At 37.1% G+C, this 20,411-nt stretch overlaps 1 protein-coding gene across 1 annotated transcript in view; it reads right to left on the minus strand.

Moving 5' to 3' along the window:
• KIF6 (kinesin family member 6) overlaps positions 1–20,411 on the minus strand; it is a 169,176-nt gene that overhangs the window by 73,962 nt on the left and 74,803 nt on the right. The window contains exon 13 of the mRNA XM_075445778.1: positions 18,759–18,965. Within this exon, the coding sequence (XP_075301893.1) occupies positions 18,759–18,965 (207 nt within the window). The remainder of the gene's footprint in view (positions 1–18,758; positions 18,966–20,411) is intronic.

Genomic DNA, 20,411 nt, shown 5'->3' on the forward strand with positions numbered 1-20,411 from the left:
AAGTCCACATTTTGCAAAAAAAGAAGATTCCAGGAAATGAAGTTACTTGTTTGGATACAACTGCCAAAGCCACTTCCTGTACGCACTCAGCAGAAATGCTTGGGTAAAAAAAAGCCTGATGACATTTTTCAATGTAACCAAGATGGGCATTCCATTCAGCCACACAAAAAGTTCATTTAGCCCCAGAACTGTATGCCGATGTTATATATTTGACTGCTCAAAGTATTACAGTCCAGTAATAATAAATTCAATTTTACATTTGTCAGGAAAAATAGCATCAAACAGGTTCCCAATAACAAATACACCGACTATTTCATCCATGACCTGGTATTATTGCATTTTTGGTATTTTGCTGGTTTTCCTCTCTTCTCTCTGTACTGCCTAGCATGTGAATGCACTGTAAAGAGTAACTTATGAAAAGTCTACGAAGAGACCATTGATTGGAACATAACAGCACTGTTATATGTTATACACAGTTATATATATGTTGTTATATTTGGCACTGACACTATTTACACCTCATTCAGTAGCAGATAGAAAAGGAATACTTTATGAGAAAGTGTCTGTAACAAACACTTGGACTGCTGTAACAGAAAAGCATCAAATACACGATAGTCATCAGATGAACTGAACAGGCTGTCAATGACTGACTCTTATTTTGTTGGATTTTCTGAACAGGTGTTTCACCAGGCCTTGCCCTGCATCATCTCTCTTATGACAAAGTTCGGTCTTTGACGGTAACAACATAATTGTTCTAAACAAAGTGATTAAAAGTATCTATAAAGGAAAAAGTTATCTGCTATTAATGTGGTTGCTTTGACTCCAGACCAACCTGTTTACCTCAAAGACTAAAAAATTTGCCTAACGGATCGCAATTAGATATGTAGCAGTGTAAAATTGTAACTCTTCTTTCCAAAGCCCCCAGCTTTGGAAGTTCCAGCTACCAAATGAAGCTCCAGCTCAGGCCCCTTTCTTTGAGCCTTCAGTTCTTTTTAAGGGCAACAGCTAAATTAAGAGAGACAAGCAGTCACTTCCCAACTACTGTTTTTGGTTTATTGTAAATATCATTTCAAAACACATATTACCGTCTTCTCTCTCTAGCCATTTTGCATTCAGTAATTCTCTTAGGTTCACATTTTGTTCCCTAGTAACTCTGATCTTGCTTCCCTCCAACCCATGGTTTCTCTCATTCGTCATCTCATACCCAGCTTCATCAGGAATACATCCTAAGCCACACATCTCTCTGTCCTTTTCCACCCTATTTATAAAAACCAAATCAAATCCATCCCTGCCCTTCCCTTCTTACCCCTTCCACATCGATTTTCTCCTCCCACTCTTTAGATAGTCAGGTGTGAGGCACCAAAACCACTGCAATATCAGTTGCTGCCACTGTCTATTCCTACTATAGTTTCCTGGCAGCCACCATATTTTTAGAAGAAAGACAAAAAATAGTATTCAGAAACACATTTGCTATTTGTAACCAGCACATGGACGCTTAACATATTCCACCAAATAGATCAAACAGATTCCTGACATTTGAATAAAAAAGCCCAGAAACAGAGAGTGAAAAAGAAAATAAAAGGACTACCGTCTTTTTCACTTTTTCCTTTTTGGAGTCCCCCTCCACTGCTTTAGACATTATCACAGAAATTTAAAAGCCAGCATTAAATTCACTCAGAAGACCAAGACGAGACTCAATTTACTCAAGTTTTTTTCACCTAAATAGAAATTAAATGATTTAATATTAAAAACTACAGCTAACAAGTTCACTCATAGGAATAGAGAAATATCTATCTCCTTATAGTTGGCACCCTTAAATCTATTCCTTTCTCCTAAGATCTGGAGAAAAGCAGAGCTGGAACAGTGTGGGAAGCTAGTACTAGAAAGCTCTGGGGTATCTCAAGAGGAGACCAACAGAGAAGATGCTTCTGAAACAATGGCCTGACTGCAGATCTTGCTTTTGTACTATCTGCAACTTCTAGTAATGTTTCTTAAGGAGGCAAGTCCCAAATGGCTGACATTTCTGGGCCATGGGCTTCATTTCAGAAATATCTGCAAAGAAGGAATACAGTAGAACTGTGCCGTCACATATATGTGGAGACCACTTCGACTTAACAGACAAGCAGCAACTTTTTACACCAGATTCAGTTTCTAAATGGTTTAAGATTGTAGCTCTATACAGAGTACACTGCAAGAATCACACCTAGGGCAATAAATTCAGGGAAGAGTGCAGCAAAATCCTTTATTTGAAAAAAGCCCTATTCATTTTGTGCTTGTCAGTCATGGATTAAGACATGCTTATCTATAGTATGTACTCAAATGAGCTTGGAGTCTAAAAATCCACAAAGTTGTATTAAAAACTACAGACCAACTTCCTCTTCAAGAGTGGTACTCTAAGCTGTGACTAGTTCTTCCCATTGTTGCCATAATGCTGCATAATAATTATCTGGAATGAAGTGGGTATGCTAATTGTCCTTTAAATCCCAATCTCAGCAAAGCATATGTCAAAATTTTTAATCAAAACCAAACAGGTCATATTCCAATATGCAGTCCTAACTGGAATCAATTCTCTAAGTGTTCAGAAAGTACAGAAACCAATATCAGGGCTTTTTTAGTCTAAAAAAGACCTCAAGTTTTTATATCCAGCTTTAATCTTAAATTCACTCGAAGACATACCTAAGAAAAACACATGAAAACAACCTGCAATGATTCATGAGGCAAGTTAGGCATGGGAAAGAGATCCTTTTGACTTGACCTTGCCACTTAAAACAGTAAGGATAAATGCATGAAAGTCCTAATTCACAAAGTATCTAAACAGTAAATTACTGTTCAATATGTGGTTAGGTCCATCTGACATCACAGGGAAATAACAACACGCCTATTGTACTTCCTCAGAGACTAAAACATCATTAGTGGTTTACAGAAGCCCTGATAATAAATCCCTGATGATAAATCCTGCTTGGTCATGCAATAATACAATCAATTTTGTGACTGTCTTCGATCTATTAACTTCCTAACCACTTATCCTTTTTCTGATTAACCTTCTTAGATTTACAGGCTATGCCCCCAGACTCTAGGTCCCCCCTCTTCCTCTCCCCCCCAACAAGAGTGAGAGGTAAGATACCTTGTGCTATTCTCTTTCAGCCATGTGGATATTTTGATCACTAGGCCTTGACAGGGCAGAAGTTGCTGCATCCAGAAAATGAGCATGTAAAAGGTTTAGCTACAAATATCTACATATTTATCATTTTGAATATGCTCATGACCCTTCAGAAACCAGAAGGCAATTGGCCACACAGATACATAGAGTTATCATAGCAACTAAAAACTGGAAGAAATATTAAATCTTGTGCTTTAGCACTTCAGCAAAACATTACATAATAGACATCAACAAGAAAACAAACTGAAGCACAAGTTATCAAATACCAGGCTATGCTAGGTTTTTACATCTTCCTTTGAAGAATCTGACACTGAAACTGATGCAGGTATTTCCAGCACTTTTGTGCCCAGCAAGGGATGCTGCTGTCTGTTTTGATAGTGGTACAGGAACATGTCCTAACAACATCCATGTCTCCATATCTAGGTACTGTTTTGATGTACTGCTATGATTTATTTATTTATTTATACAAGGAATACAAGCTTCACAGAAGAAAAGTGATTTCAGCAGTTCAGCAGTCAGAAGTGATAAGGAGTTCAAAAAATCCGAAAACTATTCTCTAGCACAGCACAGCTTTCTCCGTGCTGTGTTTACTGCAAGAGAAGGTAAGAAAAAGAAAAGAAAGTATAAAAAGTTATGCAATTGTTAAGCCAATTTAAATATAAAGGGCTCCAATGAGATGTCCTGAAAACAGACAAACAAATTTGCAGAATACATGAGAAAACTCATCAACCACTATTAACACAAAGGTATGAATAACATCTTAGGCTATGTTCTCTTACTGCTTTGTCCTCCGGAAGCAAATACATCATAAACAAGGACTGGAAAACACATTTACTTTTATCCTTGGGGAAAACAGATACACAGACACAACCAAAAGCAAAAATCTTTCCAAGAACAGATTTTTATCACTTTGTCACTTTATCACCTGGAGACTTCCTGGATAATATATTCTATATTATAAAAAGTTAATTGCACATTGACTTCATTGTTTTAAATACAGTAATTTCAAGTGAGCATTAATGTTACCACTTCAAACTTTATTTTTATATCCCTTTCACTGACATTTCAGATGCATCTAGTTTTATATGCATTTCATATGATATAGCTTGCAAGTATTTTCTTTTTGAAATGACCACTGGATTCTCATAAATGCAAAAGGAAAAAAAAAAGCCTGAAAACGTGAGCTAAACATAATGTTAGAAAGTATAAGCCAATGCAAAGGGAAGATAGCATTACAGCCAAAATGCTCCAGCTCTTCATTAAAAAATCCTGCACGATTGTGCCTTTACTACGAGGAGAGCATAAATCAGATATATAGATATTCAAAAGGATGCCAAGATATCAGTTTCACTTCTACAGTGAAAATTTTTAAAGCCACAGATTTAATAATCTTGAACTACTGATATGATAAACCAGACTCTCTGTCTTTGTATTCTCTAAATCAAGACATAAATATGGAGAAAATGGTTTGGTTTCTGTTGAGGAATAAGCAAAAGAGAGACAGTGTCTTCCTAAAATAGTGTGCAAATATACATTATAAATATTAAAGAAGTTAATCTGTCCATTCAGATTATTGGGAAAGTTTATTGTTAGTTCCAGCATGATAAACTCATATTCTTACAGGCTTTTACCTCTATGTAATAGAAAGCCTAAAATGGCAGCAGAAAGCAATAGTTACATTGTAACTGGCATAATAAAATAAATTGCAGAAGGTTTCAAACATGGCATCCAATATAAACAGCAACAGATTTTCAGATTACTTTTCTATACTAGTTTTGCCTAAATCTGAACTTCAGAATACAGTTTTTGAGCTGATCGTTATTGGAACAAATTACACTTACAATAAGCATTCAAAACACTAAGATAGTAACAGTAATCAAGTTCAGCAACACGAAGAGGTAGCAGCAGTTCAGGGGCCAGGAGGTGACCGTATCGAAAAGGCTTGAGGTTATTACACTCAAGACACCATAAAGTAAAAGAGTGACAATACCGACTATAGAAAATGATTGGAAACGAGATTAATGATTACACAGAATCACAGAATGGTAGGGGTTGGAAGGGACCTCTGTGGGTCATTTAGTCCAACCCCCCTGCCAAAGCAGGGTCTCCTACAGGAGGCTGCACAGGACCTTGTCCAGGCGGGTCTTGAGTATCTCCAGAGAGGGAGACTCCACAACCTCCCTGGGCAGCCTGTGCCAGTGCTCCGTCACCCTCAGAGTGAAGAAGTTCTTCCTCATGTTCAGACGGAACTTCCTGCGCTTCAGTTTGTGCCCATTGCCCCTTGTCCTGTCACTGGGCACCACTGAAAAGAGTTTGGCCCCATCCTCCTGACACCCACCCTTCAGATATTTGTAAGCATTTATAAGGTCCCCTCTCAGCCTTCTCCAGGCTAAACAAGCCCAGCTCCCTCAGCCTTTCCTCATAGGACAGATGCTCCAGTTCCCTCATCATCCTCGTCGCCCTCCGCTGGGCTCTCTCCAGTAGCTCCTCATCTTTCTTGAACTGGGGAGCCCAGAAATGGACACAGTACTCCAGATGGGGCCTCACTAGGGCAGAGAAGAGGGGGAGGAGAACCTCCCTCCACCTGCTGGCCACACTCCTCTTGATGCACCCCAGGATCCCATTGGCTTTCTTGGCAGCCAGGGCACACTGCTGGCTCATGGTCAACCTGTCGTCCACCAGGACACCCAGGTCCCTCTCCACAGAGCTGCTCTCCAGCAGGTCCACCCCAAGCCTGGTGCATGGGATTATTCCTCCCCAGGTGCAGGACCCTGCATTTGCCTTTGTTGAACCTCATCAGGTTCCTCTCTGCCCAACTTTCCAGCTCTCCAGGTCACGCTGAATGGCAGCACAGCCTGCCGGTGTATCTACGACTCCTCCCAGTTTTGTGTCATCAGCAAACTTGCTGAGGGTGCACTCTAACTCTTCATCCAGGTCACTGATGAAGAAGTTGAACAAGACTGGGCTGAGTACTGACCCCTTGGGGACACCACTAGTTACCGGCCTCCAACCAGACTCAGTGCCGCTGATGACAACCCTCTGAGTTTGGCCACTCAGTCAGTTCTCAATCCACCTCACTGACCACTCATCCAGCCCACACTTCCTGAGCTTCCCTCGGAGGATGTTAGAAAATACAGTAGAAGATGTAGTTTAGTGTGATTTGAATGCTGGTCTAGCAAAAGTTTGCTGAAAACCAGTTAAGGGCCTCACATTAGGAGTAGAACAATTTGCTCAAGTATTTAGCCTAGCATTATTAACAACAACAACTACAAAATCTTTCAGCAAAAGTTTTGCTCAGCAGTCACCAAATGACTCAGTCATGGTAATCATATTATCAGGAAAATCCAAAAAACACGAGAACAGAAAAACTACTAAGGGGGAGAAGATTAATAATAAGCTCTGTAATACAATACAAAAGTAGATAGCTTAGAACTTTGTCATGGCTAGCTTCCGCTATTTGCTGTATGAGAGTCAGATACCAGTGGTTTGAAGAATTGGAACACTTGCTAAATGCTTACCAATGTGAAATAATTTCTTTAGCCACATCAACTCTGCTACAGGAAAGTGGCCATAATTACCTACATTTTGGGGATATTTGATAGCACACAATTTTACAAAGAACCACTTCAGCTCTTTGTATAACTCTGTGCCATCAGTTGAGCTTTCAAATTTGCCTTAATTTACTGAAGTGTTCCACCAGCTCCTACCCGCCTCTAGGAATTAAAAGATTAAAGGCTGTTTTCAATGTAGCTCAGTAGATGGTTACAGCAAAGCATCTCAGCCATAGATCTGTAAGACCAGTCCTGCAATGAAAATCAGTCAGAGCTTTTATCCAACCTAGAAGTAAAAGTTACCAAGTTTACTGCATAACACCCTGGAAAACCAAATATGACCTCAACTCTAATTGTATAGCTCATCTCCAATAATTTGTTTACTCTTTTCTTTCACACAAAAGTCGATAATGGTCTAAATTTGCTGGAATTAACCTAAATACTACACAAACCCTGCTAACATAATGTTGTTCTTTTAAAAATAAGTTTCTGAACTTACAACTGTGGCTGAAAATGAACAAAACAAAGGCACAGTTACTAAATAGACGTTCCAGAGTTAAAGCTGTAAGAGACAAAAAAGATGATGTAGCAGAGATAAGTGAACTGTACAATGTTTGATTTATTTCAGCAAAAGCATCCAAAACTTGAAAGTCCATTCTCACAGAGGCAAAGTATTAGCTCGAGCAACTTCAATGCAAAAATTGTGCAATAACAGAAGCATGAAACTGGCCTGAAACATTTGGATGAAACTTAATCTTAACCTGTTAAATGTATCGAAAATATCAAGAAAAAGTAAGGATTTGTGGGATATTTGTAATAATTTCTGGTTTGGTTTTATACTGAAACACGCTGCAGACTAATCTCTCGAGACAATGTCTGTTTCTGTTACTAACAGAATGTGAAAAGGCATTTTTTAGGTTAAATAGACAAACAAAAGCAAAACAGAAGTCTAGACTATTATATTATTTAGCAGAATTTGCAGTATCTTCGCAGAAATATCTAAAGATTAAGCTAATAGGAAGAGCTTCTAGTCTTTTGTATTGCCCATCTAATGCCCACATAATGTGCATGTAGAAGCTCTATTAACATGCATTGTAGTATCTTGGGCCTGATGCTCATAACAATAACAATATGGAAAAAGTTTCACAGATGGATTTGCCAGACATGACAGTCAATATATAAAAGAATTCAACCACCCTTCAAGCATGAGGAAACTTTCAGAAGCATATTTTACCTCTAAAATATTAGGAGTTGAAGAGCTTCAGTCACAAAAACCAAAAACATTTTTAAGGAGTTAGTGTGAAGGATCCAGTAGCATTTTTAGACAGCCAAAATATGGCTAATGAATTAGGAAGACAAGATTTGAAATAGTAGAGAACTTCCAGGGAACACTAGGTTACATTTCAGCAGACTAATCCGGGTAAGAGAACAGTAAACGAGCATAAAAATACTGGAAAATATCCCCATCTAAACAGACTCAAGATGAAGTCAGTAAAAACTGCCAAAAACATCTTTAACGAGCTTCCAAGCTTAAGTTTCACATCAGAAGAGATTCCCAGCTGAGAAGTGGAAAGAAAGACGCGATGGGCATCTCGGAAAAACCAGATATCTTTTGTAAAACTAAATAAATGTGGAGAAAGAAAAAGCTGTTGATGGTCATACAAGCAGTACGTGGGTTTACATAACAGCATTTTCAATACATAAGAAAATTAAGTTTCAGCATCTCTGAAAAATTAAAGTACTGTAATGAACCACTCCCCATTCTCCTTGAACCCTTACAACTTATAAAATCTGCCTTTGATGTTGCAAATGGAGATCCAGCTCCAAAAAGCAAAATCTGGACTTCATCTCCTAAAAATAACTCTGTGTTCATATTTATAAACACTTAGTTAAGATGACAAAAATCCTAACACACAGGGCTTTATCATGGCATACCAATTGCAAGAGCTCACTTAACTTTAAATCTTACAACATGTATTTATATTTCATTGTAACAAAGAATAGTTGTCTGTTGTTGCTTACATAGATGTTTCTACAGAGCCTCAAATTTCTTAATGCATTTGTTTTTTACTGTTAACTAATCTCAGTGAGTTCAGTTCAAAGTCCTCACTCAAGCAAAACTCACAGTGAACTCACTGTCAATTCCAACAAAGTAAAGCTTTTGGAAGCAGCACAGATAGAAGAATAGATTTTGAAAAAAGACCCAAATAAACTAAAAAAACATACCCCAGAAGTTAGTCAAGTGTCCTGTAAATTCAAGAGTTAGTCTTCTTGGTATTTATTGCAGTCAATGTACTTTTATAGAGAGTAATTCTGTTCTAGACACTACTTTGAATTTTTATTTTTACTTTTTGTTCACTTCATGAGATTAAAAAGTAAAATAAAACTGTGATCTTTAAGACAGACAGACCAAAATGTATAAAAGCACTTACAAATTCAAAATTTCCCACAATCACATGTTACAAAACATATGCCTGAAGATAGACATGCGTTCATACTTATGATATAAATTACAGCCTTAGCAGTACATGTTTTATCTGGTGACCTGAAATACCAGAAAATAACTTTGTTAAACTTATCAGAAGTAAAGACTCATAAAATTGTTCAAAAGCATGTGCTGACTGTTAACGTTTGCTGAATTTATTTTGAAGGCAATTTAAAATACCTAAATCTTAAGCAGTGAAGTCTGATACTTCCTGCTTGCTCCTTAAACTTGGCAATATTGAAAATTTTATTGTAGCAAATAATCACTCTACATTATAGAAAATATTTGATGCTTAAGGAATTAGCAAAACAACACATCTTAATTTAAATATTAGTTATGAAAGTTTAACAGTAGCAATGAAATATTCACCACATCTTACTAAGAGCTGGTAAAAGTTCAGTTGGAGAGCAAACAGAATATATACTTTTTCCTGGACCTGTAACAGAAAATGTAGTACACACTTTTCTGACTAATGAGAAAGATCAACAGTAAGTCCGAGCAATGCCCTAAATGCACCAGTGAGCTCTTTTGCTGATCAAATAGCAATAAAATGGGTACATCTGTTTGTTGACAGAAGATCTGTCATGAGCACAGCACCAAGAGCCTGTTCCCAGATATCCCAAAGCACTACCGGACACAGAAAAGACTCCAAGAAACTTACAGGTTTGCTAAGCACTTAGTTTTTTGGGAGGGTTGTGACCTGTCTTTTTCTGAACTGAAGGACTTAGAAAAGATTCTGATGGAAAACCTCAGCCTATCCTTTCCATTAGGGAACTTTCTGTGGGTTTTCTAACAATAGAATGAAGCTTTTTCCCCAAATTATTACATAAATATATAACATAGACAAGATAAATATTTTGAGAAGTCTTAATACAAGAAGAAAATATTTAGCTTTCAGAATTGAGTAGTTGGTATGTTGTCATCACTACTTTCCCACTATTCATAATCACCATCTGTTTATAGAAACCATCTCTTACCTTTCATTTTAAAGTCAGTTCTTTAGTAGGAATGCTCTTTTTCGTACCTGCTTGCATAGGGTCTAGCAAAAAGTGATCTTAAACTCTGAATGGGATACATAACAGGTAAGATCTTCACCAAACTCTCAAAAAACCTCACAATTTCTCAGTGAAAGATAAAGGAAACAGCTAAAAATGGTCAAAACATGACCCTAATAAAATAATTTGTGAGTGCAAAATAAACCCTCTCAAGCCCATCTGCATATACAACTATTTTAAGCTATTACTAAGATTTATTGTGTTCTTATAACGTCACAATATTCACATTGTTTTCTGGTAACGAAACTGTTTAGATTTCAGGAGAAAACCAAATCCATCAGGAGGATAAATGGTATCATACATCTCTCACACTGAAAAAATTATGCTAGAGGCATGCAGCAGTCTGAGACCTATTTCAAAACAAGACTTATCTGTATAGAAGAAGTGATATGATAAAAGTAAAATACAACAAAATGTTTATGATGCCTGTGAAATGTATGATGAAGTCTGATTTCTTCTTCTTTTGCCAGGTTCATTCATACTTTGATTTATCCTGAAATGACTAATTTCTAATAATTGCCACCATCTCCTAAGAAAGATTATATGTAGTTCTACATCTGAATCTGGACTTCACATACAATATCTCTACCACATATGAATTATGAATAAAACTAAAGCTGCAATAGAGACTTTATGATGAACCAAATTATTGTATTAAAATCATTGAAGCATTTGTAAAGCTCAGTTTATTATGCCAATAACTTCTCCTTGCATTTTATGGAATGCTCATCTGAAACATAAATTAAATTCATAGCCAGAGATGTCTGTTTCAGATTTATGAGAGATATTATGATGCAATAAATAGCAGCTACTGAGTATGTTAGAGTGTTCTGCTCACTCTTACTCATGTAGTTACGGATTTATAAATTACAGTGTTCTGTGATTAAGATGGGTAATGAAAAGTAAGTTCTCCTCTTTCATGGTATAACACTTGGACTCGGATAAAAAGTTCTGGTCTGTTCCCTCTAAGCTCACTCTCTTCTGCAATCTGTAAAAGCCCCTCAGTGATGGGAACGGGCTTGCCAAAATGTCAGCAGCAGGCAGCCCTCCACTGCTTCCAGGCAGCCTACCTACCACTCCCTCCTAAACAAAGTGTTTTGGGATCCACAAAAACAAATCTCTCAGCATGTAAACTGGTATAACTTTTAGCTGAAGAATTTAGTGCTATGCAACCCAATCTCATCAGGAAACTTAGGGCATTTGTAGGACACTGCACTTGTGTATTCCTCTGCTCTAATCATCAAGGAAGACACCTCTGTAATATATACCGAGAGAAACAACAAAAAACAGGGCAACAATCTGCACGTCCAATTTCAGTCGTTCTTATTAGGTTTTCCACTGATACCAAACCTTTGTCTTCCAACTGTGCCTGACAATATTTTACTGACAGCATTATTTTGAATATAAGCCCTGATACTTAAACGGTTAAAGACATACGTGTTAAAAAAAATACAATTTAACATTAAATCCCCTCTTTACAACTTAGTGTTTATTAGTAGTTTGGAAATATGATACAATGGTGCCCAAAGACCTACTTGTAAATCAAATCTGGGGTGTGAGACTTTGTTTCTCTGTGTGTTTGTAGTTATTACCATTAAAGAATGCTATTTAGAGTTTCAGGCATACAGGAGGTGAGGAAAAGATATGATGTCCAGGAAGGTAAATAATACAGTATGTCAAGCCTTTGAAGATGTATCATAATCACTCAGTTTCTTCTGGAAAAGTATACACATTCGATGAAGCATGGAATAAAAATAGAATCACACAGGCATGCCTGTATAGATATGTACAGTTGTAGAAGGCACTCATTTACCTTCCAAGTCAGCCTGTTATAGGAGAAATTGGGTCAAGGAGTCGTTTTACTACTGTGGTGAGCTCAAGATAATTTTCCTTTTAACACAGGTTATTACCTGAAGCTCAGCAATGAAACAGTATGGCTACATTTCTCCCACTTAAATCAGTGCCTGGTGGGATAGAATAGAAACATGATTACCTGTATCTTTCCACAGAAATAGCCCTAGATCATATGGGAAAAAATGGTAAAAATAAGTTTCACCATACAGAGATAGCAGTTCTATAAACAATATATGTTTATTTATACAGAGAAATAAACTTTGCCAGTAAGTTGACAAGGCTGCCAGTACTATTATCATTAGCCTATTATGCATAAATTTAGCAGCATAAATTACTTTTTCTGATGGGCTGGGTAACAAATAAGTAAATCTGGAGATTTTATGAAGCAAAAGCAGCAGCAAATGTAGCATGAAAGTAACAGAATTAAAATTATTCTATATTCTGCCACAGAACGGTAAAGATCTGAGTCAGGGCAAATAAATGTTAAAGATACGGAACTTCTCAACTGCAAAATAAATGAGAGATTCTAAGTTAAATAATTTTTCTTTTAAGAAATCAAATATTAGCTAGAGTCTCCGGCAACTATTTCACTAAACAATATTTTTCTCCTTACTTGCTGCTGTTTTCCTGTTTCAATTGTTTTCAGGATAAGGAAATGAGATAAGACAATGGAAAACACATTAGAGATGTGATTAGAGCCATTAGAGACACTAGAAATACCACTTTATATTGCATTAAAACAGGCTGATGGTAGAGCTGAGACAACAGAACTAAAAACAAGAAAGCTTGCAAACTAACTAAACGGTTAAAATAGTTAACATATGCATAGCCTACATGCTGTACATTGAAATCTTCACAAATGATACATGGAAAGTGTTTAAATGACGAAGAATAGCTTTAATACTACACTAAATACTCTACTTGGGAGGTTCTACCCTGGCTGAGGCCCAAGCTCTTTCACACATCTTTAGCAAATCCTTAATGCCTATAGACAAGAAGACAAGTACGTACAGTTCAGATGGATTTTCAAAGGAAGGGATCACTTTATAATTATGAATATTATTTGTAGATTTGCAATATGTGAAAAATGAGGTTCTGTGCTCAGGAGAGAATGATGCCTCACTTCCACTTTGCTTCTGTTTGACAAAATGTCAGCACAGAATTCAAAGTCAGGTCACCATCCAAATTTCTTCTGAAATCTCAGTCTTTGCCTATGCAGAGTGCAGGAGATACAGCTCGACAACCCAGTCATTCAAGCTGACATGCTGGTTCCTACTTCATGTTCAAAGAAAACTCATGTGTACATACACACGCAAATGTTCAAAAAAAGAAAGAGCATAGTTCTGAAGCTGAGGATTTGCTAATGCTTCTGAGATTCTTATTTAAAGACTAAAGAATAAGTGGCACTACTTAAAAGACGTAATTATACTAGTCGTTTGTTGATAAAATATAGCTACTTTTTGCTAACAGATTTCTGAGGTTATCAAAAGATTTGTGTTATGAGTACATAATTCAATTTATTTATTACTATTATGACGCCAAATCAAACAAATACTTCCTATAAAAGGAGAAGGAGCATGAGGGCTCAGTACTGGGACCAGTGCTGTTTAACATCTTTGTTGGTGACACGGACAGTGGGATTAAGTGCACCCTCAGCAAGTTTGCAAATGACACCAAGCCGTGTGGTGCAGTCAACACTTTGGACAGAAGGGATGCCACCTGGAGGGACCTGGATAGGCTTGAGAGGTGGGCCTGTGAGAACCTTGTGAAGTACAACAAAGCCAAGTGCAAGGTCCTGCACATGGGTCAGGGAAATCCCAAGCAAAAATACAGGCTGGGTGGAGAACGGATTCGGAGCAGCCCTGAGGAGAAGGACTTGGGGGGTGCTGGTTGACAAGAAGCTCAACATGACCTGGCAGTGTGCGCTTGCAGCCCAGAAGGCCAACCGTATCCTGGGCTGCATCAAAAGAAGGGTGGCCAGCAGGTTGAGGGAGGTGATTCTGCCACTCCACTCTGCTCTGGTGAGACCCCAGCTGGAGTCCTGTGTCCAGCTCTGGAGCCCTCAGCACAGGAAAGACATGGACCTGTTGGAGCGGGTGCAGAGGAGGGCCACAAAAATGATCAGAGGGATGGAATACCTCTCTTGTGAGGAAAGGCTGACAAAGTCGGGGCTGTTCAGCCCAGAGAAGAGAAGGCTCTGGGGAGACTTTATAGCAGTCTTTCAGTATCTGAAGGGGCCTACAAGAAAGCCAGAGAGGGACTTTTTACAAGGGCATGTAGTGATAGGACAAGGGGTAATGGCCTCAAGCTGAAAGAGGGTAGGTTTATATTAGTAGCAGAAATAAATTCTTTACTGTGAGGTGGTGAGGCACTGGAACATGTTGCCCAGACAACCTGTGGATGCCCCTTCCCTGGTAGCGTTCAAGGCCAGGTGGGATGGGGCTTTGAGCAACCTGGTCTAGTGGAAGGTGGCCCTGCCCATGGCAGGGGGATTGGAACTAGGTGATGTATAAGGTCCCTTCCAAACCAAACCATTCTATGCTTCTGTGATGATTCTACGATAAATAGGAAAAGTAGAAGGCAAAGGGATTTCCTCAGCAGCTGAGTAATTTGGAATGGAAAGAAGCAATATGGAAGAGTATTCCACACAGAAACAGGAAGAGGTATAAGGAAGGAATCACCAAACAAACTCTCAACCTCTCTTTTGTTTTAGGAGGTAAATGAAGAACAAACATACATAGGCATTGCCTTAAGGGAACAGATGCAAGATAAGTCTAGGCTAGTATCCTGTATGGTAAGTAAGTGGCAGCATGGCAGTGGCTCAATAACTCTAAAGAACATGCAAGGCACCCACCGTAAAAATACATTATATAAACTTCTGTAGGATTCATCTTAATTTTTTTAACACTGGACTGGTATAAAAGATGAAGACAAAGTTTTAATATTCTCTTGACAGTCTTTAGTATTTTCCTTAAAGCAGTATTTTATGCTTAATTCCTGACTACTCAGCTTTATCAATGGCCTGTTCTGCAGGATCTCATTGTCCCTTTTGATAGTCTGATTATGTTAATGACTTCTTAATTCTCTTCCTGAGTCACACGTTCAAAAAACTGCAGAGCTTAAGAAGGGATATTTCCTTTGCAGAAACCAGGATAACTAGAACTCTTGAGATTTCAGTTTCTAATTTTTTCAGCATTCCAGTCTTAGATGTAGTTCTGGTTCTTTCACAAGTATGCAGAAGAAAATGTTTTCCAAAATATTAACAGTAAATATTGCTTGTACCCCCATATCTTCTAAAACTCACTCTTCTGGAATCCAGTGATTAAAAAACTGAATCTCATCTTTTAAGGTGCATGACTTAGTATTTATAACTTCTGGGGTTAACAATAAAATTTTCTGGAATTTCTTTAATAGCCATATTGGTTGAAGAATGCAAGACAATATTAGAAATAGTTATGACTCCTGATGAGGTCTAGGGTAATTCATAACTCTTGAGAAGAGCATTTCATATTTTTGTAATAGTGCCTATCAAACTTCTTTCCCATTATTTCACAAGCCTCCCCAGTCAGTTGACAATTTCATCATTGTAGTAGGCCTGTAGCTGTCAAAAACTTACCATGATGCAAAAGCTTTACAAATCCATATAGAAGTTTGAAGGTTAAAAGGAAAATCTTAAGTCAGAATATGTATTTGGTGGATATTAGAGTATTAAAATTACGTATTTGTGAATAACTTATTTTGCTATGTAAGCTGACCACTAAGTCTTTGACTAAATGGTCTTCTTTCAAGACATCTTTCTACATTCTTAGATAGAACAAATGGGATTAATAAAGTCTGAAGCATACACGTGTGCCCAGGCCTGAGTCCAATAGAAAGAGAGCTATATCCTAGCCATTAGCAGACAGAGCTAAGAGGTTCTGACTGCCAAGGAATGTACCAATGTATCTTTGCTTTACAACAACATAGCAAACCACTTCAGGTTTTATGGTACTTAGCAGCTAAGGATCTCAAAACAGTAACTTGCCTGCAAAGAAACTGGAATGCTTCATATGGATATTCTTTCTATTCAGTCAGATATTCTATTCTACTCAATCTTTTTCTTCATGTTATATTGATCTGTAATTTATAGTTCGATTTTTTTTTTTTCATCATGGCATACACTGCTTGTCTTAGTACTGGCTTTCTTTTTACTGACTTTAACTCTCAGAACTTTTTCTCTTTTTTTTTCTTGAGCCCTCCAGCCCTATTCCAACTATTACTGCATGTTCTTGAATACTCTTTTTATTTTTCATAATTTTTGGTCATTATCCATTCTGGTATTTCATATATGATTTTAAAATCTCAAATGTAATTTTAAAGACTACAGAAAAGCTCTAAAGCATCTAAAAATTATATAAGTTTCATTAAAATTCTTCTCCTGTAGCAAAACTTTATATCTGATATGATGACTTTACGTATTCTATTTATAAATAGTGAGACCTTTTTCAACATTTTCTGATGAACTGTCTGCATCTGTTTACAAGTGTTATATAGTGACTTTTTCTCAAACATGTGCCACAGAGAATCAAACTGTGAAAACCCTACAAATTGATTTAAAAAATACATAATCTCCAGTCTACAAGATTATTAATATAGATGTTAATTAAACTATGAAGATAATTAATGAAGCTTGTTATTTTCAGAACGTTAAGAACTAAAAAGAAAGTGAAAAATAAAGTTATTTGTATATTAGGGAGAAAATACTGTCATTTTCAGAGACTCAAAGGCACAAAAGAGCCTGGACACTCAGTTATATTCTTGCAAAGACAGTTGGTCTCCTGAGGTTGGGCTTAAGGCATACTTAAGTCAAGGCTGTACGTGTTGTACTATTAATAGTGTTTTTTTTACTACCTTTTTATGTCTGCCATTCTAAGTATTCCCTGAATAAAATGCACAAGTGTTTTAAGAAATAATGTTTTAAGGCATTAGTATTATAAAAGCTATAAATACAGAAGTACCATAAATCCAAATGTCACCAATATTACTGGGCTAGACTTGTAGCAGAATGCCAGGCCACTCTAAAAGAATGCAAACACATAGGGCCACCTAAAATAGTCAAAAAATAAATTTTATTTATCTGCAGTCCTCAAGTAATATGACTGAAAATTTGAAAAAGAAATTAATTATAAGTGAAGGTAAGGGAGGACTTTCATATTCACTCTTAGCATTTTGGCTATTGAGGACGTCGTTTTCATGTTCACAAGGAAAGACACATAATATCAGAAGCTGACCCAAAACTGACTGAAGAGAGGACTGGAAAGAAGGGAGTAGTTTTCCAGATACTTTCAGAATGAGAAAATCATATAGCGTGCAATACAATCATATAAAGGAAGTCTCCTCTCAAAACATAACACCTTCTCATCCCAGACAGATGTCCATGTAAAACTCATTGTTCAAAGAGGATGGGAATCAGTTACATTTACTTATTGATTAACCAAAGACAATACTTCATCATTGTGACAGATTCCCTGTGCCAACAATCTGTCCCAAATAATTCTTTTGTCAGTGAAGAGTATTTTATATGCTCACCTATTAAATTTTACAAAACAAACTTCTTAATTAGAATAAAGCATGAATAACAATACACTGGTATTATTATAAAAGATAAAAACCTTTTAGCAGTTATCTATGGACAGATAGTACTCATCTGCTGATGAAGGCACGACAATGGTAAAATGGTGTCGAGTGTGTCAGCTATCCTAAATAAATGCATTATTTATGAATTCAACTCTAAATTGTTTGCAAACTGAATTATTAAAACACTTGAGAAATAATTAAAATATATATTTTTTTAAATACATCAACATAAGAATTGTTACTTTGTTCACACTTACTAAAGTCTTGCTTGAGAAACGTACTGTTTCACTAAAGCTACTCGCACGCAAAAAAACAGAGCTATTTGTCATTTCTGGAACTAAGGTCTCAGCTCACTTAATCATATTCAATTTTTTTTAACATAGAAATAAACACCATGATTTATTAAAAAAGCTAAATAAAGCCCAGATATCTAAAGGGTATAATATAATAAAATGCCACTAACTTAAAGATGCCCACAAAAAGTTTTAGGTTTATGATCTGATACCAGAGCTAGAAGCATAAACAATGAAATTTTATTTTATTTAAATACAACTTTTCTTTCCTAGGCTGGAAGATTAAAGAAACGACAAAAAAATTCGTGGTTATTCGTGTTTAAGGATACTATGAAACTAATAATGCCTGCACAAAAATTCTTTCAGTACCTGCAGTTCCAGTTTAGATTTCTTTTTTGTTAAGTCAGTATTTTCAAATCTCCCAGGGAAAAAAAATACTATTACCTAGTATTTTTTAATGATTTACACTCAAAAAAAGTCCTTTTTTGAGAATTCACTCAAAGATTCAAGGGCTTGCAACTGAATTTATACTCTGGTTCAACAGAGTATTCACTTCAGTTTGTAAAAGCCATCAGCACCTTGAGGGGGCTATAAATTTAAATCCCTGCAATTGCAGGTACAGAATTAGCACAATACAGCTGATGTTGAAAATAAAACTTTCCTGTTCTGGTACACATTTGAATGATATGCTGTAAATCATATTGTAATAATCCCAAAACCGCTTACATAATTAATCACACTAACCTGTTTGTCTGGAAAGAAAAGGCAGTCTGTGAACTGAAGAGCTGACATCTTCTGCCTCTTTCAGACAGCTAGATGGGCTCTGACTTTCTTCCAAGTGTGTAGAAACAGATTGCTCCAAGACTGTAGAACCAGCAGAGGCAGCATTAAGCTGGAAAAGAGCATCTTGTGTTTTCTTTTTTTCCTTTTTTAGCATATTTACCAGAATATCTGCGAGACGAATTAAGGAAATCTTTAAGTACCTCTTTTTTATAAAACAACAATCACCTTTGTTTATCCCTAAGGTTCGGGTTTTTTTTAAATGGAACAACTCATATTACGGAAGCTTAATATGTGAATGTTAATTTGGAGTTGGGCACGTTCTTTGTAATTATATTTATCCATCTTAGTTTTTCCAAACAGCAGACTCATTTTTAATGAACAGTAACAAACTCACAGATTGACCACAACTGTTGATCCCATTCAATCAATGCCTGATAAAAGCATTTACAGACAAACAGGAATGAAAACTCTAGTATCTTATTGCCATTGTGTGACACTCTCTTTTTTATTTTTTAAATTCTGTAATAAACAAAATTTCCAAACAAAAGAAAAAACTCCTTAACTTGCAGGTAGCCTTACTAAAATGCAGAACAAGTCTTAAGGAAATTTCTTCCAATAACACTATATATTTACTGGAAGTATATTTTGTATAAATACATTTTGCCTAACAGCTTACAGGGGGCTCACAATGAAAATTCTGTGTGCATTCAGCCAAAACCAGAGGAGTCCCTGTGAAGTATTTTTTTATATGCTATGCATTTTAATCCTAATTAATCTTCTAAATGAAGAGCAGAAAATCTAAGCAGTCTTTGGGGAATATTAACTGGACTAGGTAGTAATAACAAAACACTTTATAATTCAGTTGTTATGATAGCTCCTGGCTACCATCGGCAAGAAGTACCTCATAGTTTATTGACTAAACAGCTTCCATACTTCCCACCACTTCATCACATTAGACATTTTATTAATTTTCTACTGATGATGTACAGTCACTTAGTGGCTGCACTCAGTAAAATGCTTTAGTGTTCAAACTCTTCATGTTTATATTGTTCCTACATAACTCTAACATGGATTTACACAAGTTTCTTCCTTGTACTTCAGCAAATAAAGCTGTATATATCTATTGAGCACAAGTGCATCTGGCAGAAGTTTTGCTTTTTTTCATTATCATAGAATGGTTTGGTTTGGAAGGGACATTATAGATCTTCTAGTTCCAACTCCCCTGCCACGGGCAGAGACACCTTCCACTAGACCAGGTTGCTCAAAGCCCCATTCAGCCTGGCCTTGAACACTGCCAGGGAAGGGGCATCCACAGGTTCTCTGGGCAACATGTTCCAGTGGGGGCCAAGCTCTTTTCAGTGGTGCCCAGTGACAGGACAAGGGGCAATGGGCACAAACTGAGGCACAGGAAGTTCCGTCTGAACATGAGGAAGAACTTCTTCCCTTTGAGGGTGATGGAGCACTGGAACAGGCTGCCCAGGGAGGTTGTGGAGTCTCCTTCTCTGGAGATATTGAAGACCCGCCTGGACAAGGTCCTGTGCAGCCTGCTGTAGGTGACCCTGCTTCGGCAGGAGGGTTGGACTAGATGACCCACAGAGGTCCCTTCCAACCCCT

This window comes from Opisthocomus hoazin, chromosome 2 (assembly GCF_030867145.1).
Source record: "Opisthocomus hoazin isolate bOpiHoa1 chromosome 2, bOpiHoa1.hap1, whole genome shotgun sequence".
NCBI classification, from domain to species: Eukaryota; Metazoa; Chordata; class Aves; order Opisthocomiformes; family Opisthocomidae; genus Opisthocomus; species Opisthocomus hoazin.